We start from the raw sequence: 27743 nt of genomic DNA, 5'->3' as shown, positions 1-27743 counted from the left end.
TGGTTTTTACTCCAAGACCTCAGAGCACATTAATCCACTAACAGCTGGTGTGAACCTCCGGAGGGGATCTGAGCGCTGTGCTGCCCGTGCATACACGGTCACCCCAAACTCTAGCGCTCGGAGTGCTGGTTCTCTGCTCCGGGGAGGAAATGCTGCTTGGGAAATCCTGCTCTTCTCATGGCTCAGGACGGGGAGAATTGCAAAGCGACCTTTTGAATCAGTGCTGGCAACATTCTTTCCTTGGATTTAAATAAAGCGATGACTGTTCCCCTAATTTTCCTCGGTTGATACAGCTCTCAGGAATGGAATGGTGTAGCCAGTGATGAGTCAGAAGCCGGGGGTCACGTTACAGGGACAGCCCTCCAGAAATCAGCTGTGGTCAGGGATCAAAGCGGCAGCCTCCCGAGCGCTCAGCGAGGAAGGTCGTTTCCCCGTTGCAGCCTCTCCAACTGTATCTGAACAGAGACAGTCTTTCTCTTTCAAGGAGTAGAATCTGCTACATGAATATACTCGTTTACAGGTGGGATTTGGCTTCTTCACAAACAGCAAGCCAATTTTCCTTCATTGTTTGCTTCCTCCCTCCTTTCTCACAAGAGTCATTTTTTAAGAAGTATACTGAGGGGCGTGTGGGTGGCTCAGTCGGTCAAGTGCCTCACTTTGGCTCAGGTCATGGCCTTGCGGTTCATGGGTTCGAGCCCCTCATCAGGCTCTGTGTTGACAGCTCGGAACCTGGAGCCTGCTTCAGATTCTCTGTCTCCCCCTCTCTCTCTGTCCCTGCCCTGCTCACGCTCTGTCTCTCTCAAAAATAAATAAACATTAAAAAAAAAAAAAGAAGTATATTGAGCACCAACTGTATATTCAGCGCTCAGTATTAACACAGAGATGTGAGCGTGACAATAGGGTTCCTGGCTTCTTGAAACTACCTCTAGTCCGGTGTGTGTGTGTGTGTGTGTGTGTGTGTGTGTATGTATGTAAGAGAGAGAGAGAAATGGGACAAGTCAACAAGCATTTGTAACAGCCATCACGTATGCTAATATTGGAGAAGTGAAGGGTGCACTCCTTCCTTCTACCTGACTGTGTAGCAAGTCAGGAAATGTGCTCTGTGCTGGGACTCAGGGATGCAGAAGACTCGACATCTAGTGTTCTCAGGTGACCCTGATGCACAGTGATCAGTCCCACAGAACGCAGGGCTGCCGGGGACAGAGGGACCAGCTGACGATTTGGGTGGGAGGCAGCTGAGCTCAGCACAAGTGTAGACGAAACACTTAGGGCACCATCAGCCTAAAAAGAGGTCTATCAGTGATGTAAAAACGAAGTCACCTGCACTTGGAAAAAAAATCTCAAGACACAACTAAGATGGCTATTGTCAAGGTCACTAACAGCCTATGATGGCAAATCTAGCAGCTGCCTCTCTTTTCTCCGCTCACTCAACCTCTTGGCATTTGAAAGAAACGCTACGAAACTCTTTCTTGTCTTGACTTCCATGTCGTCATCCTCTGCTGCTTTTCTGGCCAGATCACTGGCCAAATCCCCTGCTAACTAATCCTAAATGTTGACCTCTCTCTTTTCTAATTCAGCCCATCATCAAACTCTGTCAGCTCCATTTCCAGAACGGACCTCAAGTTTATCCTTTTCTGTCTATCTGCACAGCTCTGCATTTGTCCCTAGGAGGTTTCCCAGGCTCCAAGCAGCCAAAGTGATCTTCTAAAAATACCAACCAGATTATGTCTTTCGCTCACTCAGTGCCCTCAGTGTCTTCTCACAGAACCCAAAATAAAACCCGCACTCTGCACTCTGGCTTCCAAGGCCCCATCGTTCTGTCCCCACTCACCTCTCCTGCTGTGCTCTCTGCTGGGACATGCTTCATATGACTTGATTGCATTGTTGTTTATGTCATTTAACCTAGCAGAACGTAAGCTTCTGGAAAGCCATGCCCTCATTTGTGCTGGCCACCACTGCACCTGCAGCACCAGAACAACGCCTGCCATGTTGTAGGTGCTTCGTACATATGTTCCAAATAAATGAATGAGTCAAAGCCACGGGGCTCTGAAGAAGGGAATCCATAAGACTCAGCCTTCAAGAAACAGGCTTTGATGAGATTGCAAGTAGAAGGGCTTTTTTTTTTTTTCAATTAAAGATGAATTCAATAATCCCAAGGTTATGAAGATCCTATTGATTTAGCTTGAAATTTGAGCTGAACCATTACATCTGCTGTTCTAAAAAAAATTTTTTTTATGTTTATCATATATTTTTGAGAGGGAGAGACAGAGTATGAGCAGGGGAGGGGCAGACAGAGAGGGAGACACAGAATCTGAAGCAGGCTCCAGGCTCTGAGCTGTCAGCACAGAGCCTGACACGGGACTTGAACTCATGAGCCATGAGATCATGACCTGAGCTGAAGTTGGACGCTTAACCAACTGAGCCACCCAGGCACCCCACATCTGCTATTTATTCACATTTCTACTTAATTCACAGAAACATGCAAAAAGGGAATTTCAGTGGATTTAGACGAAATCACCTGTTGGTGCATCTTGTGGATATGCTCATGTGTTGGAGATAAAGGAGAACCTAGCAGGCAGAACTGATGGGGACACCCTCTCCACCTCTTCCACAAGCTCCCTCCTTTTCACTTGTTGATATGTAAAGGTCTATTCAAATGCTGCGGCTGAGGCTCTAAACATACTCACCATAGCTGATTTATTTCTCCCTTCTTTGGTCCCTCAATATTGTGCCCAAGTTCTTCACCCATGCCGGTAAGCAGACAAGGTCAGCAGCGTACGTGAGAAAGATGGGGCTCAGCTGCCCGAGAGCACCTGCCATTTTGTGTGCAGTGTCCCACAGGGGACAACAACGACCTTTCTGTATCCCGGTCTAGTTACAGGATTGCAGGGAGTTTGGGGAGACCCAAAACATTCAATCCCTACAGTGGTTAAAGTGACTTGAGTCAGACAGAGGTTGGAACCCTGGTTCTGCCACTTACATCAGGCTGATCTTAGGCAAATGTCTCAAATCCTCTGAATTTCCCTTTCCTTTGGTGTGTGATGGGGATAATATGACCACGGACCTTAGGGTGGTGGGAGGATTAACTAACACATAATAAGGCTCAGCACGATAATAAGGCTAGCTCCTAAGTGTTTACTATGTGTATTAGCTCTGTTATCATTGTTGTTACTGGTACTGTTGTTTTCCACTGGCAAAGGACCAAGAAGAGTTGGGGTTTGGGACCAGGTCAACCTGCTCTGTTCCAGACCTGGCATTAACTGTAACTTGAGCAGTTGCAAGTGCAAAATATAAACATCTGAAGTGGTGCAAAACGTAGTCCTACTTTGTTGTAGATTCTCTCAGATGTAATGCTTGACTTAAGGTATAGCCCATTTGTTAATCAGTCCGTCCGTCATTCTTTCCATGGGGATCTCTGTAGGATCTATTATAGGGATTTCCTCAGGACCTGTTGCGCAATCCACACTTTACCAGGGATGATGGAAAGATGAAATAGGAAGAAACAATGACAGATACTGTTTCTGATGATAAGGAGCGCAAAAGACCTATCAGTCTGGATCGGGGGTACAGTCATCAAATTAAAGTTAAAAAAGGATCCTACTGACAAAATAAAGTTTGCACAGATTCACATGCTCTAGCCAAACCTTATTGATTAGTGCTGTCAGACTCGACAAAGAAGATGTTCGATGACAACCATTTCCTTTAATTATTTCATACTTCTCTGGTGTAAATAATCCACTCTCATAAAAGGCAACGAACAATAATAACAAACGGAAATTTAATCTCCACAAACAAATCCGAGTGAATTGACACCGAAACCCAAACAGCTGTGCAGGGGCAATCGACACCTTCAGAAAGGAAGTCCTGCAGGATAATTAGCTGGAGATGATCCCCCAGGAGCCCAGGGGGCACTGACACTCAGAGGGACTGGCCTTCTCTATGGCTCAGAAGCACAAATGGTTTGTTTCCTCCTCAACTAGGGGTCACCTGGAGATAGACAAAATAAAAAGAACGATTGCCGGAAACCCTGGAACCTCATTAATGAGGCTCCCACGTGTCGTGCTGCCGGGCTGTGCTGCTCTCAGTACCCAGCTGACACTGGCATCTGGATGCATGTGGAAGGAATGGAGGTGAGTCGCTGTCACTCATTCATTTTCCCGCTCAGCCTCTCTGCTTTGGCTCACAGTTCATTAAATTCTACTGCATCACCATCAACATGCAAAACAGCAACTTGAAGGGCATTCAAAAATATAATCAGGAAAGGGAATAAAAAGCCCTCTCTGAGAAAGAGGGGAAAAATTAATCCTCTTCTATTGAATGACATCTAGGTTCTTTGGTTCTAATACACTTTTTTTAAAAGTGGCGGTGACATCCAGGGATTATCTCTGTCTGATGAATGGAGTGTGGGGCTGCATGGCTCTCTGCTTGGAGAACAAGCACCAAATGTGGCCAAGAGAATTTGAAGGATCTGTGTGTATCATGAACATGCTATTTCTTTTGCCTTTTTTCTCCTTTTCTGATTTTGAGGTGGGAAAAACTGCAGCTTATGGGTCTATAAGATAGCTTGTTTTATGCTTTGCATATGAACGTGATGGGAAATTGTCCTGGTGACCAGCTCCGTGGAAGCTGAAATAGTAAACTTTCTACATGCTGCCGTGTGTGTGCTTTCACAGTAGTTATTTCTGGGCTTCATGTGTGTGTGCGCACACACTCATTTTAATGTGGAGAAGAATTTAAATATAGAAAAGCACAGAATACGCTATGACACAGGGAGGTGTTATCTTTTATGGCAGTAGTTTTCAACTGGGGGCAATTTTGCCCCTCAGGGGACACCGGCAATGGTTGGAGACAGTTTTGGTTGTCATGACCGAGGGCAGGGGCAGCTACTGGCATCTAGGAAGATCGAGGCCAGGAAAACGGTTCAGCACCCTGCACAGCACCGCACAAAGCATTATCCAGGCCCCGATGGGAACAGTGTTGCTGGACAGTAGGACATTATGCAACCATATTAGGACATAAGGAGAGAAAATAAATCATCCTCCTTTCATTTGGACAAATCCTACAACTTCCTAAATGTTCAGCCCAATTGCAAAACTACAACTCAAACCTATTATTCTTCTCTTTGATTGCAATATTCCTAATTGTTAGGGGTGTGCAACTACTAAATGTGATAAAAATATTTTTTCCATGGGAGGCACCTTGCACCTCGTTTTGAGCTTATATACATGCCTGTGCACACTGATGAGACCCCTACACACACATGCACACCTGCATGCATATACCACACACACAGAATGGTCTTTCTGGAAAAATGGCAGCAGTGCTCTCTCTGGGATGAGGGTGGGACCCACAGCAGCACTGACATAAGAGGAAGAGTCACACGCATCACTTTCCTACTCTGCTTTCATCACAAGTGAAGACCCTTGGGACAAGATTTCATTACAAAGCTCTGCAGCTCGCTCATCATTTGGTTAATGACAGCATAACTTTTTTCTTTTTTCTTTTTTAAAAAAATGCTTATTTATTTTGAGAGAGAGAGACACAGCATGTGCGCATGTTCGAGCAGGGGAGGGGCAGAGAGAGAGAGAGAGACAGAGACAGAGACAGAGAATCCCAAGAAGGCTCTGCACTGGGCTTGATCCCACGGACCATAAGATCATGACCCGAGTTGAAATCAAGAGTCAGACGCTTAACCATCTGAGCCACCTAGGTGCCCCAGCTTTTTTCTTTTCTTTTTTCTCTTTTTCTTATTATTTTTTAAATGTTCATTTATTTTTGAGAGAGTACAAGTCGGGGAGGGGCAGAGAAAGAGGGAGACAGAAGATCTGAAGTGGGCTCTGTGCTGACAGCAGAGAGCCCAACATGAGGCTCAAACTCAAGAATGGCGAGATCAGGACCTGAGCCGTGGTCAGACGCGTAACTCCCTGAGCCACTCAGGTGCCCCCCGACTTTTCTCTTTGTAACCAAACTTTGTTTCACAATTGTACTAAGTATTTTCCAAATGCAAATTCTTTTCATCATTACAACAACCTTGCGAGGTAAACCACTCTACCCATTTTAAGAATAAGGAAACTGAAGCACAGTTTGGGCAGGGCAAAGTAACCTGCCCAAGGTCACACAGTTAATAAACGGTTGTGCTGGAACTTGATTCCAAGCAGACTTATTCCAGAGAGGCTATTCCCAACCATGAGGCAGTCACATCATGGCAGCATATTAAGCTACACCTTGGGCTGGACAGCTGTGAGGACAGGGATGCCTGCTGAGTGGGATCAGGGCTCCCAAGGTGAGGCTTTTTGTTTCCATTTCCCTCTTTCTGTGACTATCCCTAAATAACCTCATCAACTCACCTAAGGGGCTTCAGAAACAAAGCTATCCCTCAAAATCCTAGATCTTCTGAGCAGGGGGTTAAAAAGCATCTAAAGGACCCTTGCATGGACTCAGGAAGTAGACCTCAAGGGGCCACACAGGTGGGGTGGCTCAGAAGGTGGCCCCCAAAGAGCCTTCGCCTCCAGGCCAAGCACAGGGCCTTTTATACCTGGGACATCAGCGTGGGGCCCAAAGTGAGGAGCGACGGGAATGCAGAGAGTCCTGGCAGTGGGGATTCTGTACAGCCACGTGACCAGAGAAGGATGGACCCTGGCAGGGGCCCCAGAGAGGTACTGGGAGCTTCGCGGCATTTCCAAAGGAGCTGACACTGGGGCCTCATGTGCATGTAAACCATATCTATAAAGCCAGACCCTTGGGACTCCTGGAAATGTAATCATCTCCAGGCTGACAATTCTTGTCTTCAAGAGTATATGAAGCTGAAGATGAATCACAGGCCAGCAACTGTAGGCTGACCTCAGTGTGCACGCCCCCAGAGACGGGGCAAGACATGAAGACAGGACGCATCTGACCGAATCGGTTTTCCCATTTTTCATAAGAAACATTCAACTTAATAAGAAATAGCCATACTTTATTGACGATAATAGCTCCCCTTTCTTTGTTTCCTTCCCATGTGCCAGAAAACTCTACTATATCTCTGTTCCTCATGGTAACTCTGCGAGGCAGGAACTGTCACCTTCATTTTAGAGGAAAATGATGCTCAGAAAGGTCATGTAATTAGCCCAAGGTTACACAGAGAGTAAATGTTAGTCAAGATTCTAACCCGGGTCTGTTTGACTACAAAATTCATGATTTTTCCACTATGGCTTTCAATGTTTCACATTACCATCAACCTTCAAAGTCCCCCAGAGCCAAATGCCTAAATACACGTGTGTATTTTTTCAATTTCACTTAAATACCCAGGGCACTGAGACCTTGCATATTGCCATTCACCCATCTCCCTGTATATGCCAGGATCCATAAAACCCAGGAGCTGAATCACACGTACTGAGAATGAGTAAGTTTCTAAGAGAACATATCGTCCAGTCCTGTGTCATTTAAAACGTGACAAGTCCAGGGTCTCAGGGCCAGGCAGGGCTGAACTGGGCTTTGTTCCCGGGCATACTGGCCCCAGGGTTACGTCTCTCCCTGCACCATAGCTCTGCTTCCTGGGGTCAGGCCGGTGATGATGAACTCATTTCTGGGGGCTGGCTGGGAACACAAGGCTAAAAATGCACATCCCTGGTCCTGGAAGGATCCGAGAAGCCAGCAGATGTGCTGACACAATCCACAGATAACTGAAGTGCACGGCAGAAGGTGAGACGTGGCACAGGACAACAGAAGTCTATGGATACTAAGAGGGATGAATCACGTCCAACTGGGGGCAATGGGGAATGAGGCCATGCAGGAAGAGGGAGGAAATGAACCCGGGCTCTGGGTGTATTTGCAAACCAGTTATTGTGCACCAGTGACTCCGTGAGGCAGACAAGGTGGAAAGACAGAGGCAACCTGCCCAAGGTCACACAGTTAACGTGAATTGCTTTGTCTGCCTCCCACCCCACGTCCTCTCCATCACAACAAACTGCAAAGGCTGTTCTATGGAAGCCCTGGCAGGTTGGGAGTCAGGAGAGGCCGGGTAGGTGGGGTTCGAGCCCCTATATAAAGTTCAACCCCAGTGGTCTGCTTTGCATATATATTTATAGATCAGGGGTTCTTTATGAGATTCCTTTTGGGAAAAAACAAAAGCTCTGCTGCTAATAAAATAGAGTTTGAAGACCCGTACTCTCATGTGCCACGTGGTGATTGAATGGGGTGGGTCTTGGAGGGGGCAGGGCAGGGAGGGCATGCAGACAGGCAGTGAGGGCTGCAGGCTAAGCCAGCAGACTATGTACTTCCCTCCCTCTGGAGTGATGCTGCCTGCATTCCTAATCAGGCTCTACACCTGCCTAGCTCTGAGACCTCAGGCAGGGTGCTCCTGAGCCTTGGCATCCTCACGTTCGAAACAGGGATCATACTGTTACCTCTTCGTAGGGCCGTTGAGAGGATTACATACTCAAAGATAGGGAAAGTGCACAGCACAGTACCTGGCATTTAGCACAGTGTCATTCTTATTAACTTGTTGAAGAGAGCAAGGCTAGTCATAGGAGATAAAACAGCACGAAAAGAAATATCATTAAAGCATAGAAAGAATTCTCAGGGAAACTAAGAAATCCTCACTGCCCCCAAAGAATTGCTGTGGTTCTGAGCTCTGCCTTGCATTCTCTTGGTCGTGATAAATATTGGCTGTGAATCAACAGGACACACACCTGAAAGACAAGGGAGGTTTTGGGGCCTCTATCTGCTGAGTTGTGGTTGTGTTCCCATCACTACTTATCAGCTGGTTCAGCAAGAAGCCCAATGGAGTCTGGGCTTCGAGTGATGGGGTCAGTCACCCCAAACCCCCAGACTAATTGTCACTGCTTAGAGGAAATAGCCACGAAACTGTTGGCCATCCCCCTAAGCTCGACTTGGCTCCTTAACCCAAAGGCCTAGCACAGAGGGAGGCATGTGGGTCAGCAGAGCCAAGCCCTAGAGGCTGCCTTCACTGGCTAGTTGAGGCCTTCCTTGCCTTGGGCAGAATTCTGCAGGGCATAGTGGGGTCCGAGGTCCCTTTCTGGTTCCTTCCATCAAAGACTCTGCCAGTGGATTAAGTTCCCAGGGAAGGTTTTGATGGCTTATGGGATTTTCGTCTGTCTTGTTCGCAGGCATATCCCAGTGCCCACAACAGCAGCACATCCCTGTGAATGAAGGAATGCCCATCACATTCGGGGTGATCTAGCCTCTGCATCATCCGTCATGAGACCAACAGAAGCAATCGGCCACACAGATTCCACGGTGATTCACTGAGCCACTAGCTGTGTGGGATCTTCCTGCCGCTGCTCTGCTTTCGATTCCCCCACCTGTCACCTTAGCTGGTGGCACCACCTCTCGGTCTCTGACAGTTTCCTGTCGGAAAGGTTTGACCTTTTCTCTCTCTTCTTGGAGGAAGGGAGGGTCATTTGCTACAGAGCACTGAGCAAGAAGGTCAGCTCGTGCCGAGCACACAACTTGCTCCTTTCATGCTCACTCAGCCAGAAATGAAAATGTTAGAGTTAGAAGCACCCGTGGAAATCACTCCTCATGGAAGAGAAGAGGAAATCCAAGCCCCGAGACCTTCAGCAAGTAGCTCAAGCTCACAGAGCTGGCTGCAGGCACGTCAGGAGACTTGGCCTCTGAAAACAGAGCTTTCTGTATGGCACTTTAAGTAGGGGACTCTCTCTGCCTTGTGTAGGTAAGAAAGTCTTGCAGAGGGCCCCTAAATCCTGGATTCTCTTTGTGTATTAACAACAGAAAATATGGCCACTATATATACACACACACTGATAGATTATATGTATTTAGACATGTATATATCATATACATGTATACATATTCATAGATGATATTGGAATACATAAAAGCTATTCTAAAGGCCCAAATACATTTACTGAAGAGCTCAGACAAGCAACTCCCTTTATTTTAAACCTACTTATTACAGAATAGTGATAACTGAAGGGGTGGGGGAAAGTCAGAAATTCTGAGTGTGAGAAACGGGGAGACGTCTCATTTACAAAAGCATGCTCAATAGTATTACTGCTTTGATTTTTTTTTTTTTTTTTTTTTTTTTTTTAGGCACAACATGTAACGTGCTTTGAGATGTAACAGTAAAAGAGGGCACTGCGACATTACGTTCATCAAAAGGGAGTCTGGCTTAAATAAAAAGATTGGGAAATAACCGTTCTGGAATTCACAACATATCACAGCTTTGGAAATCATCTGGTCCAACGTCCCATGTAAATTAAAGATAAGGAAACTTCCATCCAGAGAGGTTAAGTAACTGCCTGCCTAAGGTCAGCAGCTGCTTGCGCGTTCCTGACAGGGTGGGCAGGCGGACTTTCTCTGCTGTAGGCACCCGCATGGAAGGGGGTCTAGGGTTCGCTGCTGACCTACTGAAGGGAATTTGTGAGACCAAGGATGTAACGATACAGAGGGAAAGCAGGTTCCCACACACAAACAGTGAGCATTCTTGGAGAAAGAGAAACTAAACCTGAGGCTTTAAGTACCAGGCGTTTATTTCCCTGGGGCAGGGCCCCGACAGCCCCACACTGGGCTGCCCTCGGCTCCAGCCCCTCCTCATGTGAACCCGGGGAGACCCGGTCTGGCCCTCTCTGCCAGTGGGACACGGTGTCAGGCTGCAGGAGCAATTCCTCAAGGCCCTGCTCCTCCCTTCCTTTGGTCGCCTTCGGAGGCCACCGAAAGGCTGGGCGGATGGCTCCCGCGGGCTTCCATTTCCCTAAACGGGTTGCAGGGTTTCTCTCACTTGGTCTGACAGGCCTGAGCGTTTCCGAAGAAGGACGGCGGCTCCTAAGACAGCTGCCCTGTGAGCAGAGGCAGGGCCGCAGGAAGAGCCTACCCGGCGCCCCGGCCTAAAGCAGACACGGGGCCAACCCCGCGTGGGAGCCGCAGGGGCGCGGCCGCGAACGCGTCGCGGGGCGCGGGGGTCCACTTACCGCAGTGCGCCTGGAAAACCTGCGGCTTGACGGCCTGATTGCAGGCGCCGCACACTACGAGATAGAAGTCGTCATGTGCTGGATAATGGCCAAATAAGTGCATATCTGTGGGGGAAATGAAAACAGGGTTTTTTTGAAAAAGCAATTAAGTCTCAGAGGGTGCACAGTTTCCTCTTGCAATTTCCTCCGGGGCAGCTTTTCAAAGGAGACGCGCAGCAAGGCGATGATCTTTACGGAAGGGAACGGGGTTAGTCCTGACGCAGCTCCTGGCACCCGCAGGAGCTGCCGCCTCGCGGACTCCCTGCTCATCGTAGCCCGGGGGTCGGACCGCGATAACCCCGCGTGTTAGAGGTGCTGCGAGGCTGCGAGTCCCATCTGCGGGGGGTGTTACCTTGTCCTGACACAGGGGCCAAGTGTTAGCCGGCCCCCGATGGGGAGCTAGTTATTTTAGGATGGGGGGATCCCCCAGATCCATTCCTGCCGAAGCAGAGGTCACTTGGGTGAGGTGCCTGTTTCCCCATCACCTTTGACCCCAAGGCAAAAGGAAGCCTGAAAACAAGGGCCATCATTAACTGTTACTCATCCGACAGATATCTACCAAAGGCCTACGTGTGCCAGGCACTGTGCCACGGGCGTGGGTAGTTGATGAACACCAATGAGCCCTGCTCTCCTGGAGCTTATGTGGCAGAAGAGAGAAATGTAAAGCAGATAATCACACGAGCCATCATTTGGTTATAACTGAGGGTCTAAGATGTAGGGAGGAGTCCCATGAGAGCATGGGGGCCCAACCTGGCCAGAGGCATTGCAGAGGCTTCCCTGAGGAGGTGGTGGGGGGGGTATTTTGGCTGAGAGCTCAGGTTGGGAGTAAACAAAGGGCCAGAGGAGGGGGGGGGGGCGGGGGTAAAGTCCCGGTCAGTCAAGGCAGGAAGTTCTGTGTGTCTAAGGAGCCTCTCAGCTGAACAGGAGGACAAGGGCGAGAGCCCAGAAGCTGTAAGCCTTATGGACCAAGTAAGGGTTTTGAACCTGATTTTAAAAACAAGGGAAGCTGAGGCGCCTGACTGGCTCAGTCAGTTAAGTGTCAGACTTCAGCTCAGGTCATAATCTCATGGTTGGTGGGTTTGAGCCCCACATCAGGCTCTGTGCTGACAGTTCAGAGCCTGGAGCCTCCTTCAGAGTCTGTGTGTGTGTCTCTCTCTCTGCTCCTCCCCTGCTCATCCTGTTTCTCTCTCTCTCAAAAAATAAACATAAAAAAAAAAAAATGAGGGAAGCTACTGAAGGTTTTTTAAATTATGTTTTTTAATGTTTATTTATTTTTGAGAGAGAGAGAGAGAGAGAGACAGAGTGTGAGTGGGGAGGGGCAGACAGAGAGAAACACACACACAGAATCCAAAGCAGGTACCAGGCTCCAAGCTGTCAGCACAGAGCCCAATGTGGGGCTTGAACTCATGGACTATGAGATCATGACCTGAGCTGAAGTCAGATGCTTAACTGAGCCACCCAGGCACCCCATGAGGGTTTCTTTCTTCTTTCTTTCTTTCTTTCTTTCTTTCTTTCTTTCTTTCTTTCTTTCTTTTCTTTCTTTCTTTCTTTCTTTCTCTTTCTTTCTTTCCTTTCTTCTCTCTCTCTCTCTCTCTCTCTCTCTGTCTTTCTTTCTCAGAGAGAGAGAGAGAGGGAGAAAAAGCTCGAGCAGGGAATGGGCAAAGAGAGAGACAGAGAATCCCAAGCAGGCTTCAGGCTTCATGCTCAGCATGAAGCCTGACATGGGGCTTGATCCCACAACCCTGGGAGCATGACCTGAGTTGTGACCTGAAATCAAGAGCTGGATGCTTAACTGAATTGAGCCACCCAAGCGCCCCAGCCACTGAAGGTTTTTTTAAGCAAAAAAGTGACACGATCCGCTATTCAGTGTTGAAAAATTAGTTATGTGGCCTAAGAGACATGAACGTGTATGACCACACAAAAACTTGTACACATATGTTCATAGTAGCATTATTCATTAACAGCCCCAAAGTGGAAATGACCCAGATATCCATCAACTGGTGAATAAACAAAATTTATTATAACCAGGTAATGGAATACTATTCAGCCACGAAAAGGAACAGAATACTGACACCTGTACAACATAGATGAACCCTGAAGACATTATATTGAGTGAAAGAAGCCAGACACAATGGCCATATATCGTATGGTTCCATTTGTCCAGATCAGGGAAATTTATCGGAGACAACAATTAGATTTGTGCCTGCCTTGGGCTGGGGTGCCTGGAGGAGGCTGGGGGGTGCTGCTAAGGGATGCAGGGCTTCCTTTCGGGGTGACAAAAATGTTCTAAGATTGACAGTGGTGATGGTTGTACAATCTTGTGAATGCACTACAAAGCACTGCCTTGTAGACTTTGAATGGGTAAATTGTGCAATATGTGAATAAAAGTCCAAAAAGAAAAAAATGAAAGAAAGTTAGTTAGTTAGGTTCTGCGGAAACATGGTCACATCTCTTCGTGTACCACAGGGTGCAAAGAGAGCCCTGGGGGCACCTGGGCTTGCCTCTTCTTAGCCCACCAGATCTAGAATCGTTGTAGAGTCACAGAGCAGGAGGCTCAGAACCACTGACACGGTTGACGGAGGAATGAAGAGACTGTGTACACACGAGTATGCTTTCTGTCACAAACCTCCTGAACTTCCTCTCCCCACATGCCCAAAGCCCTCATTTTCTAGATTCCACCTAGGTCTTTAACACAGAATGGGCAAATGCACAATGGTGCCCCCAGCTGCAGAGCTGGGTCACTGGGAAGAGTCGGGTTCCTCCTGATGTGGGGACGGCTCATTTATAACCCAGCAAATGCCTCCAGAGGCACCCTCAGCTCTGTGTTCTCAGAACAGCCCTGCAGCTCAGAGAGCAGTGGAATCCACACATTTGTCACTCGGCAAGGAGCGGAGTCCTGCACTGCCCTGGAGGAGGCGTATGGCTGCAAGGGGGACACCGGCTCTTGCCGCAGGTGCCTGAGGGCCCACTTGCCTCCACCGCAGGGACGGGGTGGGGCTGGGGACGCAGGCCTCTGAACTTCTCACTTGTCGGTGGCCCTGGGCGTGGCCCGCTATTTCCTCTCTCCAGAACTTGCCTCTGTTTCCACTTCTGACTAAGACTTGTTACCAGAGGGGAACGTTATTAGTCAGTGCCTGGTGGGCGGGAGGCCTGTGGAAAGAGAGGCAGAGAGAGAACCCAGCTGTGACAGGAGTCCCGAAGTGTGAGGAGGCCCGTGCTGGACCCGCCCAATGTGTCCGGGGCCCCTGGTTCAGGCACCACAGGGTGGAGAGGACAGCTGTTGGTCTTTCGCTGTTGATACCACTCCGTAGTATAGGTTATTTATTTTTATAATATAGGTCCTTTTTTTAAAAAAAATAACAGAAGTGATCCATCGATCTATGTCTTTGAAGATACATTTGAAAAATGCAAAAAAACTAGAAGACATTGAAAAAATCACTAGCAACTTTTATAAACACTGTGCATCTCATTTAGATTTAGTTACATTTTATGTCCAGGTACACGTGAAACCAGGAGCTGGAGAGGGCTGAGACTTATTTATTCAACAAGCATTTACTGACGTGCCTTATATCCTGTGTGCAAGAGATCAGGCTATAAAGGAGCAGCAGAAACTTATTAATTAAAGAAACCAGGGGCGCCTGGGTAGCTCAGTCAGTTAAGCATCCGACTCTTGATTTCGGCTCAGGTCATGATCTCAGGGTTCATGAATTTGAGCCCTCCATCAGACTCTGCCCTGACAGCTCAGAGCCTGCTTGGGATTCTCTCTCTCTACCCCTCTCTCTGCTCCTCCCCCGATCATGCTTTCTCTCAAAATAAGTAAGTAAACTAAAAAAAAAAACAAAAAAAACAAAAAAAACAAAAACATTCTTTAAAAAAAAAAACAAGCATTAACAAAAATTTCTTGAGTGCCTACTCTGTGCGGGAAGCTGTGCTGAGTCCGGCAGGCCCAGATCGCAGGCGTGGGGAGTTGTGCCTCTGCACCTGCTGACCCGGCCGAGGCCTGTCAGGACTCCTACTTCTTCCGTAATCCTTCAGAGATCTGCAGAACCCCCACCTCCCTGCCCCACCCAGGTACACACACTCCTCTCAGGTCATGAGTTAGGCTAGCCAGAGACTGGCTGGCCGTGTGTGTGTGTGTGTGTGTGTGTGCATGCACGCACTCCCCTCCAGGCCCTCCGCTCCACTGAGAGCCTTCTTGGTTTCCTCTAGGGTGGTTTCAACCTTGCACGTGTCTGCTGAGAGCGTGTCTCCCGTGGAAAGTGAGGGTGTCTCCCCTGCTAGCCTGCCTGATTATTCCTCAGTCAGCTGACCTTAGAATCTCCTCTACAGGCCCAGGTTCTGAGAGCCTGGCGGGTGGGGAGCAAGATAAGGGCACTCGGCCTCTCGGAAGACCATCCCCTCACGTGGCCAGGTGATGGCGGGCCATGCGCTGTTTGCTTGGGGATGGAGGAGGAAGGACAGGCGGAACTGAAAGCTCTTATACCCGGCACATGTTAGGTATTCTATTCATCAATCCCCATCTCTTTCGATTTACTGCCCAAAGACATTCTGTGCACAGTTTAAAATAACGGCAGTGTATGCTGAGGTGGGCTTACAGCATGTCTCTCCCCAACTCATTCCGTGGTGTCAGGGCGATAGCTTGAAATCAGCCATCGTGGGAGTATTTACACCCTGGAAAGGGGCAAAGACTACAAATAGGGTCTGGTCTTCTCTTCTGGAGAGAAGCACCAGAATAAAGATGAGAAAAGAGGGAAAAGTGAAACCACCTGCAACAAGACCACCCACCACTGCTGATGTGTTAATATGGGTCCTTCTAGACCTTCTGATGTGGTAACATTATCTTAGTTAATCCTCATAATTAATCTAGAAAGTTGCCATCATCTCCATTTCCCAGGCAAGGAAACAAAGATAATTTGGTTGAGATCCCAGGGCGTGATTTGTAAGTGCAGATGAGATGCTGGGACTCTGACTCTAAAGGGCAAGGCTCCCTCCTCAGCAAAAGGCTGCTTTTTTCATTAATAGAGCAAAGTCCCACTTCACAGATGCAGAAACCAGTTTGGAAGGGTTGCCTGGATGACTAATAGGCTGTCCCAAGGCTTGGAGGAGGTCACTGGCATGAGTGCAGGCCTGGGCTCAGAAGGAGGGATTAGAGTACAGTGCTCCTTGCTGGGCAACCTCCGGGAAGGTGCCCAACCTTTCTCAGTGACAGTTTCCTCATCCATAAAATGAGGCTTACAGTTCATGGGGTTGCTGTGATGGCTCGTAAAAGCCTGTGTTTTCTTCCACCAGGGATTCGGGAGAGAGTGTGGAGAACCAAGGTCATCTCTCCCATCTTTCAGAACTAACTAGCTCTCTCTCCAGTGGGACAGTCTTTGCTCCAGGCAACACATCCTTTGCCTCTCCCTTATGACCACTCATAGCAGACCTCCTGGGAAGCCTGGAGGTCCCTCTGATCCGCAGAACTTGAATGTGCGTGTGGACCAAGGAAGGCTGGAAGCTTTCGGGAAGGCTCTCTGGCTGTGGCTGGATTCCAGGAAAACATGTTACCAAAATGATGAGACTTTGTCCAGTTTCAAACACAGTTCAACCATCTCACAAACACAGAAAGGCCAACTTCTCCATTTCCCCCCATTTTGCTCCTGCAAATAGATCAACTGTAGGTCAGATAGGGAGCTACCACCACCACGACACTCACAGAGATGACCTTAAGTCATACTCCTGGCCTGAAAACATGTGAGGAGGGAGCAAGCTTCATTAACTCCATTTTGCAGATGGGATAAACAGAGGTACACTTACTTCTAGGTATTTTTTTGGTTTTTGACCTCAGCCCACTATATAACTTATCTATCTATCTATCTATCTATCTATCTATCTATCTATCTATCTAACTTATCTATCTAACTTATCTATCTAACTTATCTATCTATCTATCTATCTATCTATCTATCTATCATCTATCTATCCATCCACTTACCTACCTATCCATCCATCCATCCATCCATCCATCCATCCATCCATCTACCCAACCATCCATCCATCTATCCATATAACCAACCATCTATCCATCTATCTTCTCTCATTGGGACATGTACATTACACTCTGATATGTTCTGTTCTACTCATTTCTTTTGGTTTTACTCTATTCTAGTTCATTTAAAAATTAAAAAAAATTTTTTTTTGGAAGAGAGCGCGAGCGGGGGAGAGAAGAGAGAGGGAGGGAGACAGAATCCAAAACAGGCTCTAGGCTCTGAGGATGTGGGGGCTCAAACTCACAAACTGTGACATCATGACCTGAGTCAAAGTCGGACACTTAACTGACGGAGCCACCCAGGTGCCCCGTATTCTAGTTCATTTAAAAAATGCTCACTGAGTTTTCAAAATTTCAGGACTCTTTCATAGGTCACAACTCAAAGTCTGAAAAACATTTCTCAAGGCAGTCCAGTGAGTCAGGGTCTGAGCCGGTTCTCGGTGGTCACCTGGGAATCTGAAGCCTGAACTGAATCATTAGCGCCAATTTGATGCCGGAGCCCCCCGAACAGCTCACAGGAGTTGACTGCATCCTCCTAGTTCAGCACTCAGTGAGGCATATTGGTAGGTTAAATCACCACGGTGGGAATATTCACACCGTGTGAGTCAGTGTCCACTATAACCTCTCGGAGGACTGTTGTTTGAACATCTGCCAGCATACCACTGACCTGCACCCATTGTGGCATCACCCTTCCCTGCATCAATTTCCCTAATTACAAAAATGGAGAAAATGATATTCATCATCTACCACAGTGGGATACAGAAAGTCTTTTGTCAACTTGGGAGGAAAGCATCATATTAATATAAAATTACAGTTGGGGTACTGATTATTAGCCCAAGAACTTATGCACAACAGAGCCAGGTAAACGTGTTGATTGCTTTCTGTATCATCAGATCAGCACATCGAGCTAGAACTTGCCCACGGTCTGGTGCAGAGAAGGGGGTGGGGGTTGGTGGTGTGGGGGTAGCGGGGAGTAGAGAATTAAGTTACTGGAGTTCTTCCCAATGTCTGTCAACTTATTAAAGGTTGTTCACAGAGGTTACTCACAGATCAGGCTCATGGTATTAACCTTATGCTGTTTATAAATTTATCACACACAGGCTAGTCTCGGTGCCCCTATTTGAAAGCAGGCACTTCTTGTCTTACCTCTGCTAAAATTCTCATTTGTGGCAGAGTCGACTGTCAATTGCATTCATGTTATCAACGGAGGCTGGAATACTCAGCATGCTTTTGGACAGTCCCCGAGGTTCCCACAGCCTCACCTTCCCTAAATGCACCCCACCCCCAGACAGCAGAGGAGGGAGGAAGGGGACAGAGCTCAGCTGTGATGGAAGGAGAGACAAAGTTCAGGACAGCAGAATGGTTTCTATGAAAGTGAAACAGTAACTCTGATGTCCTAGTGTGGTTGGTTAACTGTCTCTTAAGTCAATACTGAAATGAAATTGGCCGGATGGGAGTAGCATTTTATTCAAGATATACAGTTTTTTTCAAAAAACTTTTTTTTTTTTTTTAATTTATTTTTGAGAGCAAGAAAGTGCAAGTGGTGGAGGGGCAGGGAGAGAGGGGACAGAGGATCCGAAGCGAGCTATGAGCTGACAGTGGAGAGCCCGACGCGGGGCTCAAACTCACAAACTGTGAGGTCATGACCTGAGCCAAAGTCAAAGTCCGACGCTCAACTGACTGAACCACACAGGCGCCCCATCAAGACACACAGCTTTTTGAGGGGAACAGTTTTGACACGCAAAGCCATGTGTCTATATGAACTTTTGCTGCATCCAGTCTTCACGTTCGGAAAATGGCTGCAGTTAAGGAAAAGGCAGGGTGACATCTCCAATCCCCTGTTTGTACAGGATATGTTTCTAAGATGGGAAGACGGCTGGTTTGGTAGATTTGGATCAAACTAGAGGCTGTGCGCCTTTGAATTTGCCCCTGGACACCTTCCAGAGCCTGAAACTCTGACATTATGAAGCAACAACTGGTGAGAGCTCAGAAGATGAAAAAGTTAAGAAGGCGTGAGTAAGGGCTGATGCCTTCCCTCTGCAAGTGGGATGTAGAGCGGAGCGGAGCGCAGGCTGAACAGGGAAGCTGCAAGAATCAGGCTGGCTTTGAAGGCAGGGGAACAGCTTATCAGCAATCCGTGATACCTATGCTGTCGATAGAAAATCCCACAGCAGGGGAATGGGAAGACAGCAAAACAGACAACTTTGAATTTCAGTTTCCTGAAAAAAAAAAAAAAAGCCCCAGAAAATGTCCTTCAGTTTCCCCAGAAGTCTTGTCCAGGGTTGGGAAATCACCCCACTGTCTATCGGAATTACAAAAATGTCAAGGGAGCAATCCCTATGATACTCTTAGTATAACAACAGTTTCATATAATTTAGAAATTATGCTTCCCTTTTAACTCACTCCAAAAAACGACTGGTAGTGAAAAACACTGAGATTGTATTTATGTAAAACACCAAGCCCTTTCCAGGAAGGTGAACGTGAGCCCTGCCTGAAAGGGGAGCCTCTGCCTGTGGGAGATAACAGGACACACAGACCTCGGTAGGAGCTGATGTTGTGACAAGCCTGTGACGGGCGATGGCTGGAGAGCCAGGTGCCACTGGACTTCCTTGGAAAACTGTCAAAAAGATGAGCGGGCGGCTGGCGGTGGCTGTGATCTGTGGGTTTCCACTTACATAAACTCAAACTGGGGAAATGACGGGGGAGAACAGTCACTGTGGTTCAAAGACACACATGACTGCCTCCAAGCAGATTCAGATCAGGACACAGAAAGGCACCTACAAGAACGACGCGTGCCACCTTGGGAGGGGCACTTCTCACACCGGGAGAGGCTGGTCCTGAGAGCTTTCCTCTCCCCCATTAATCTTAATATGCTCATTACACAGTTTTTATTAATTCGTCTTTTCTCTCTGCCGGTGGAGTTTTGAGCTGCATTTTAATCACTCCTGTCAAATGGAAAGCTTGAGGGGATATAAAAAACGTTTCTCCTTTGCTCTGACAGCATGATTCTATTTGTTCCCCAACTCCAAAATCTCCTTAAATTCAGAGATCAAAACAGCGTGGGGTCTTCAAAGCAATGACCTCAGACCCAATACCTCCCACTTTCCCAGGCAGAATGTTGTTGAATTCCCCTCTAGGAAAATGCAAAAAAAAAAAAAAAAAAAAAAAAAAAAAAAGCGGTCACTCTCCATCTTTCAGATCTCTGCAAACCCAGGGCCTGACTGTGAGGGCTTCAAAAACAATGAAATCTGGAAATGGCAACGGCGACAGGAGGACCAGAAAGCAAGCAGCAGTGGTGAGCTCCGCGGCGTCAATGAGGGCAGGCGGGCATGTGCGGGCGGCAGGCACAGAGCCTTTCTTCTCGGACAGACCGGGACTAAGGGGGCCCCCGGCCTCTTCTTGCTGCAGCTGGGCCGGAAGGAGCCCCCCTGCAAGGCTGCAGCCGGGAGCCAGGCCTGGTAGCAGGAGGATGCTCCCGTGTTAGGCTGTGTGAACCGACCCCACCCCAACCAACCCACAAGCCCAGCCAACCAACACAGCCACGGCCATGGCCACATGAGACGGTCTAATCCCTGCCTCCTCAGAAGGGCCTTTACACACAAGCATTCACGCTGTGTGGAGGCCGGGGCAGGGGGGGTTGCTCCCTGGGCAGACTCTCCTATGGCTTGTCCTCAGACCCAGAACTCCCGTCCTGTAGCACAAGGAAGGAAGGGTGATGGGATGGCAGCTGGACCCAGGAGGTGACTGTACTCCAGGGTTTAGAACAAAACCTGTGAGACGTGGGCCTGGTAAAACGTGTCGCTCCAGAGCTGGGCCCCAGAGTCAGGAGGCCTCAAGTTCAAATCCTGACTCTGCCATTTGGCATGACAACCCCCTCTAAACTGTTTCCCCATCTGGAGCTAAAGGACTTATTTGTGAAGGGCACACCGTAAGGATATAAAAGAAATAATATTATTACCTATGGCCTTCTTCCTGTCTCTCCACTTCCCCAGTCCCCTCCTCCGGGAAGCCTTCTCCGCCTCACCCAGAGGCGAGGCAGAGTCCACCAACCTCCCTCCTGGTGTGTGCCCTCCACGATGTGACCACAGCTCCCAGGCTGTACCAGGGCACTTGGTTTACACCTCTCTCTCCGGACTGGGATCTCCTTGAGGACAGGACTTGCGACTCAGTGCCCTTTGTATGTCCCCAGCCTACCAGTCTGGCACATTAGGTAGCTGCTTAATAAATGTCAATTAGTTAATGAGGCTGGAGGTTCCAAGAAGTTGATTTACTTTTTGTGCTCCTTAATTTTCTCTTCCCTCAAAGGGGGAAGTTGTACATGGTAACAAACTGCCCCAATACCCATGCTGCTATCTACAATTATGAGGTCAATAACTATGTCTATTTGTTTGTTCTTAGAGCTCCTTGGGAGATAAGTCCGGGCTGTCTGACTTTAGGGAGGAGGCAAGGGCCACACAGGCCATCGTAGTGAAGAAGTGGTTACTTCCTGTCCCCTCCCCCCTTCACCCCCAACCCCCGTGCCCGACTCAGGAAGGCTGGGCCCTTCCTCATCTGGCAAACATGGCTATTCCCCATCCCACTCCCAGTGATGGCCCCCTCAGAACCAGTATTCGGGGTGCGCTTAGGGGTGTTTTCTGGATGCTCCTCCGGTCTCATTTTCCATTTCCTCATGCTGGGGCAGTCAGGTGTCTTGTACATCAAGACAGTGATCCAGGGCCCGGAAGATCAAGACTTCCCTCAGTCCTTCTGGCGTCAGCTCTGTCCTGTCTGACGCTGGACCAACACAGCAGCCAGGCTCAGCCCAGGGCACACTGAGCAACCTGAGCCCAACCAGGCAGAGGATCTACCAGTCAGCAGTGACCCTGGTAGCTAAGAAAAGCGTTTTGCAAAGGGCTCCCCTTTGCTTATGTGTGGCTTAAGCTGCGATGCCAACAATATGTCCCTAAAAATGTTCCCAGGGATATAAACCCAGTCCTGACTCCCTTTCCAGCAGCTGCAGGGACACCCGGGCTCCTTCCCATCCAGTCACACACAGCCTTGTCCACCATTCCATCCAGGTCAGCCGGTGGCTTCTGGCCCCTCAGGACAGGTGAAGAACATATAACCCCACTTTGGCTGGTTGTGGAGTCCTGATAAGGGTCCTAGCTAAAGCTTCGCTTATAGCAAGCTTGGGTTCAGGGATCAGCTACATGGACAGGACAGCCTCCAACCCCCCTCACCACGTCAGCCTAAGTGCCCTGGGCCCAGGGAGAGAAAAGTTCTGTGGAGAGGACAAGGGTGGGTGTAGCATGTTCAACCAAAGGCCTATTATGTAAAAATTGTATAGTTCACTATGACTCAACTAGAGAGAGAAGCATCAACCTATTGGGGGAAATTCTAGTCCCTTCCTCTGGCTTTAGGTGAGTAGAGGGGCCTATGAATGCTGTGGAATATGGCTGAAAGTTGTCACCAGCCTCCCTTCCCTCTCAGGTGCTCCCACCTGCGTCATTTAAACATTTAAATGTTCACCTAAATCTTTATGCCCACGTTCCCTTCAAAGTGAGGACTACAGTAGAGATAATAGTTGTTATCAGTAGGTCTCCCTGGGCATTTTTTCTCATTCTTCGTCAGTAGGTCTTGCTTTGCTTCTTTGTTTGGAATAGGGTTTTCCTACCTTGAGCCTCCCTCAGGACAGGAAATTTAAGAGCTGTTCTGTGTGAGGCCTGTTTCCAATTCATTCTGGGGTGACTCCTTCCACCTTCATCCTGGGGCATCTCTTGAGTCCACGTTGGGTCTCCTGGCACAGTCTGTGACACCTCCGCCCACCTCCCACCCAAGAGAGATCTTTGAGAGGTGGAGGCAGGTGCCATATTTCAAGGAAGAGGACAGTGGGTTTGAGGACAAGGAGGTGATGATCCCTTTCCTCACAAGACAGGTTACGGGCAAAAATAGTTTCCAGACTGAACAGAACACTGCAGTCAAGAACTACCTCAATAGGTCAAGGGGAAATCAATGGAAACATCTCCTTTGGTGCCTTTTCATATAGTACAGTCTACCTTCTTGTTGTGGCACTCTGACTGAGTCTGGAGGATGAACTAACTGGTCTCTTAAATCCTTTCTGGCTTTTCAGTTATACGATGACTGGTCCAGCAGGGAGTATGTCAGGAGAAGAACAGTGGAGGAAGAGGGGAGGATGACACATTCATGTTACAAAGGAAATCCCTAGAAAAGGTAAATAAGGCACAAAATCTAAGTGGCTTATTCTTAAGAGGAGTTAGTGAGGGCCATCTGTCTTTCTGTCTTTATCTCATTTACCCTTTCTCATCAACCATCTGTCTATGTCTATCAATCATCTATCTTGATATATCGATCATATCTACTCTAGCTACCTACCTACCTATTTATCTATCTTCTATGTCTATCATTTTTTTTTTCTTTCTTGCTTGCTTTCTGTCATCTATCATCTCATTCTCTCTTTTTCTATCTTAGGAAGCATTATTTGAGCAATGTGGTTTTGAAGTGGAATTAATTCAGTCCCAGCCTGTTTCACTGCTACACCAAATGCTACCGTTTTGGGTGACAAGAGTGAGCTGGCTTTAATAAAAACAAATAAAAATTAAAAAAAGAAGAAAACAAGGTAACAAGAAACTTAGGCCACACCAAAAGAGTAGCAGTTGGTTTTCAAGAGTGGCATTAGAAACTACACAAGAGCACAGACCAAGCCTCAGGAACAGTTTCATCTTCCCCACCCCAGCACGTTCTGTTCACACAGTAGGAGCCAGAATCAAAGTTCTCTTCATAGGCAACTGAATCAGCCTTCTCCCTGAACCTTGAATAGATGTTAAGCTTAAAAAAGGCTGCTTTGAGGCACACTGGAGGACTTGATACCCACCATTTTGCTTCTTGAAAGTTGCATGCCAAGAGGCTTTCATTCCACCTTGATGAAAATGAGACCGAGAGCCCCAGTCAAAAGAATGGGATGGGGTTGGGGCACCCAGCTATCTGTGGGGGCCAAACCATGCCATATTGAGGGTTTTCATAGCCCCTGCTAAGATCAGGACAATTAAGAGGAATGTCTCACTAGGCCTTCCAGCACTGTGTAGAGATTTTAATTTAGAAATGGACTGGAGAGGCCAGGCAGCATTTACCACAGAGATGCTCTACTGCTTCAGCACAGAAATTTGGGAGGTTTCTTGAATGACAAGAAAGCAGGTTGCTGGAACCTGCTGAAAACAGAGCTCCTGAAGAAGTCAGTCCTCCAGTGATGCCTCGTGAATGCTGGAAATGTGACATTTTAAAGACACTAGACGGTGCCTTCATGAGTGTATCATGGCAGGCTTCAGCTATCAAATTATTGTTACCGATGCTATCCAGAACATGCCATGGAGACCACAGGGCCAAGAAAACGCCCACCCCAGAAAATGTGCCCATCATTTCAGACATGCTGACCCACTGCTCCGTGATGAGGAGTTACATCAGTGTGTTTGCAGATGCTCAGAATCCATGAGACAAATGGCCAGGAATGATGGGGGGGCCCTTAGGGCCTGGTGGTCTTGATGAGTCCCCTGGCAGTGGTAAGCTCATTTCTATTCAGAGGGTCTCTTAGACCCCCAGATCCCATGGCACTTGTCAGTGGCTCTGAGAGCAAAGCAGAGCTGGTTCTGGCTGTAACTGGCAAAGAGTGGCATTTTTTTTCCCCAGAGGGCCATTTGTGAAGGCTATGGAACCCCATAAGTGCCCTTCAAGACTCCAATGATCACCCAAACGATGCTGCCAAGCTCAGAGGAAAATGTGCCATTTGGCTCTGTCATGAGAAACATGCACTTGGCATAGCCAGAGGACAATGGCAAGAACTGCTTAATGTCCCTGGGAATCAGTGTTTGAAGCACTCAAGCCATGGGGATGGCCAGACTGTAGGAAGCTGTGGACAGATACCCCAAGGCAGCCCCCTAGGAACAGGGTGCTTACCGGGGGTGGGTGGGGGGCGGCGGCGCGCAGAGCCACCCCAGCTCCACCTGCTGCTGCATCCAAGTACAGAAAGGCACTTCTGCTCTAGGAGAACAGAAAAGGAGCATCTCCTCACACACAGGCTCCCCAAACCGGCCACACACTGATGGGCCGGTACTTAAAGCCAGCAACCTTCTGAACAGAGACTCAGAAAGAAAAAATCCAGCATAGAAAAGATTACAGAAAGCTGTTTTAAGGTACTAATGGAAAATGAGATCGATCAGCTGGAGGAGAAAAATCACGATGTCTTCGATCACAAATCAAGCATGAAGCGAGTTATGCATCCAAGGAGAAAGGGGAGACTCTTAGTGGGGCTCATGAGACTCTGGGATCCAGCGCTGCCTCTGGGTCCTGCGGTCAGCTTCTGCCATGCCCCCCTCCCCTGGAGTCCTTCCTCTGCCCCTCCTCCACACTCACTGCAGTCCTGTACATCCTTCCAGGTCAGCGTTAGTGCGACCTCCTTCAGGGAGCCTTCCAGACACAACTAGCTCTTCCTCTGTATTTATCGCACTTATTGCCACACTTAGTCCTATGCACCTGGTAACACATCTGTTACGCATCTGTAAACACAGAGTGGTGGACAGGCCTATCTTCCCCATTTGTACACTGATGTTTTACACATAGACTCAGACACATAACAGTAAAAAAATCAAGGGTGCCAGGCACACGCTCAAATGCTTAACAGAGCACCAATGCGACAAAGCTGCCTTACTTTAGACTAAGGAAGCACCCAGGGGACTTAGCCGGGACAGCTGTCGGGTAGTACAGGATGAGTGACAAATTCCTACTTGGCCTCTAGCTGGCTGTGCAACACGGGGCAAGCCGAGGAACCTCTTCTGGAAAATAGTAGTCATGGCTTCCCCGTAAGGTTGTTGGGAAAATTAAAGGAGAGAACTTATGCCATTGCCAGTGCCTTACAGGCACTCAATTAAATGCCCATGAAATTGCACGGAACTAGCTAAACCAAAAGCCACCACCTCAGAGGAACACTAGTTCACAGAGGCAGCTCAGTGTCATGCTTAAAATGTGGGCTCTGGAGTCAGACTGGATTTGAATCCGTAGGAAATTTCTCTGGTCCTTGGTTTCCTCATCCACAAAATGGGAAGGATAACAATAGGGCAGTTGTCAAGATGAGATGGGAGTAACAGCCTTTGATGTCTGCTGCTTGCAAAGCTCTCAATAAGTGTTAGCTATTATTATGATTTGGAATCTGATTTTGCATGGTGGGACTTTAAGAAAATAATCCTGGGACACCTGGGTGGCTCAGTCGGTTGAGCGTCCGACTTCAGCTCAGGTCACAATCTCACGGTTCGTGGGTTCGAACCCAATGTCAGGCTCTGTGCTGACAGCTCAGAGCCTGGAGCCTGCTTCAGATTCTGTGTCTCCCTCTCTCTCTGCCCCTCCCCTGCTCTCTCTCTCTCTCTCTCTCAAAAATAAATAAACAAACAAAAAAGAAAACAATCCTGTTTCACTGTGGGAAAACAGTGAATGTGGAGAATGAAATCATTATGCTAAAAGCCACCAGACCTTGAACTTGTAGTCACTGAAGCCACTGGGTGAGTAACCAGTAGGTGAGGGTTTCTCAAAGTGTGAATACTACCTGCGATTCGGTGGCCGATGTCGGTGTCTGGACTCTTTCCCAGGTCTGTGGAATGAGATTCTCTGGGGATGGAGTCCAGGAGGATAGACTTTTAACCAGCTCCTCATGGGATGTGATAACCCCTAAACTTGTCCAATCACTATCGTATCATGGAAACTACTAACATGAAGACACATGGCGTGACACACAAGTGTCAGTTTGGCGATATGGAACCTCTCATTGGTTCAGAGCCTGTGTTAGCCAAGGGGAAGGCGTGTTCTGTACATGTGAGGGTGTCACTGTGGGTACCCTTGGCATGTGGTTTTGTAGGCCCCTCTTACTTATCTCTCCTTGTAAATGCTTTGGATCTATGGGTTAGAGAGTCGGTGGTATGCTGGAACTGACCCAACTGTGAGCCTCTCTTCCCAGCTCTACATTTAGCGGCTTCACATTGGCTCTTTGAAATTCACCACAGTGGGAGTACCTACGCCTCGAAAATCAGCAAACGATACGCTCAGCGCTCTTAAATTTGTTCAGAGGGCCGGTATGCTAGCACTCCACTGGTTCTCTTCCATAAGAAAGTTCTCTTCTAGAACCCAAACTCTATGGAACGTGGTCCTGGGCACCATACTTAGGTCCCTGGATGGTTTGGGGCCATTTAAAACCTGGTTTCTGAAAACCTACCTGCTAGACGGTGCTAATGATAATAATGGTGTTCTGGTGTTTAAGTCCCCATGGGGTGGCTCAGGAGAAAACCTCCCTTGCGCTCTGTGGTCACAGCATAAACTCCAGCACGAGGCTAGCCATCTGGCAAACTGCAGTGTCGATACCCAAGTGGAATATAGAGTAGGATATGGATGCTTCAGGGCCAATCCCTCATCGCCACTAGAAAAACAACCCCAATCCCCTGAGGGCTGTCTCCTGGCCTTCACACCTGCAGGAAACCAATCTGTAATGCCCAGACAGGGCAGAGGCTCTACGATAAATCTCTCTCTCGTCCCAGGGAGTGGAAGGTTCAGGTGTAGGGGTGGCCCAGCTAAGCTTCAGCCCAATCTCCAGCCTGCTGTTCAGACACCCCCAGCTGCTTTTTAAAAGGTCACCCATTAAGAGCGGCAAGCCGTGCAGTCGGCACTGTTTGGGCAGATAGGTGGTGGGAGACACATACTTTTCCCTTGAATTC

General features: G+C 48.2%; 1 protein-coding gene across 5 annotated transcripts in view; it reads right to left on the bottom strand.

The window, feature by feature from the left end:
- The window catches only part of ATXN7L1 (ataxin 7 like 1), a 248047-nt gene that overhangs the window by 150688 nt on the left and 69616 nt on the right, over positions 1-27743 (bottom strand). For all 5 annotated transcript variants that reach the window (XM_043588617.1, XM_043588618.1, XM_043588620.1 and 2 more), the window contains exon 3: positions 10932-11036. In XM_043588617.1, the coding sequence (XP_043444552.1) occupies positions 10932-11036 (105 nt within the window). The remainder of the gene's footprint in view (positions 1-10931; positions 11037-27743) is intronic.

The sequence above is a fragment of the Prionailurus bengalensis genome, chromosome A2 (genome assembly GCF_016509475.1).
Source record: "Prionailurus bengalensis isolate Pbe53 chromosome A2, Fcat_Pben_1.1_paternal_pri, whole genome shotgun sequence".
Lineage (NCBI taxonomy): Eukaryota > Metazoa > Chordata > Mammalia > Carnivora > Felidae > Prionailurus > Prionailurus bengalensis.
Note: the sequence above shows the minus strand (reverse complement) of the source record. Positions and strands in the feature narration are given on the sequence as shown.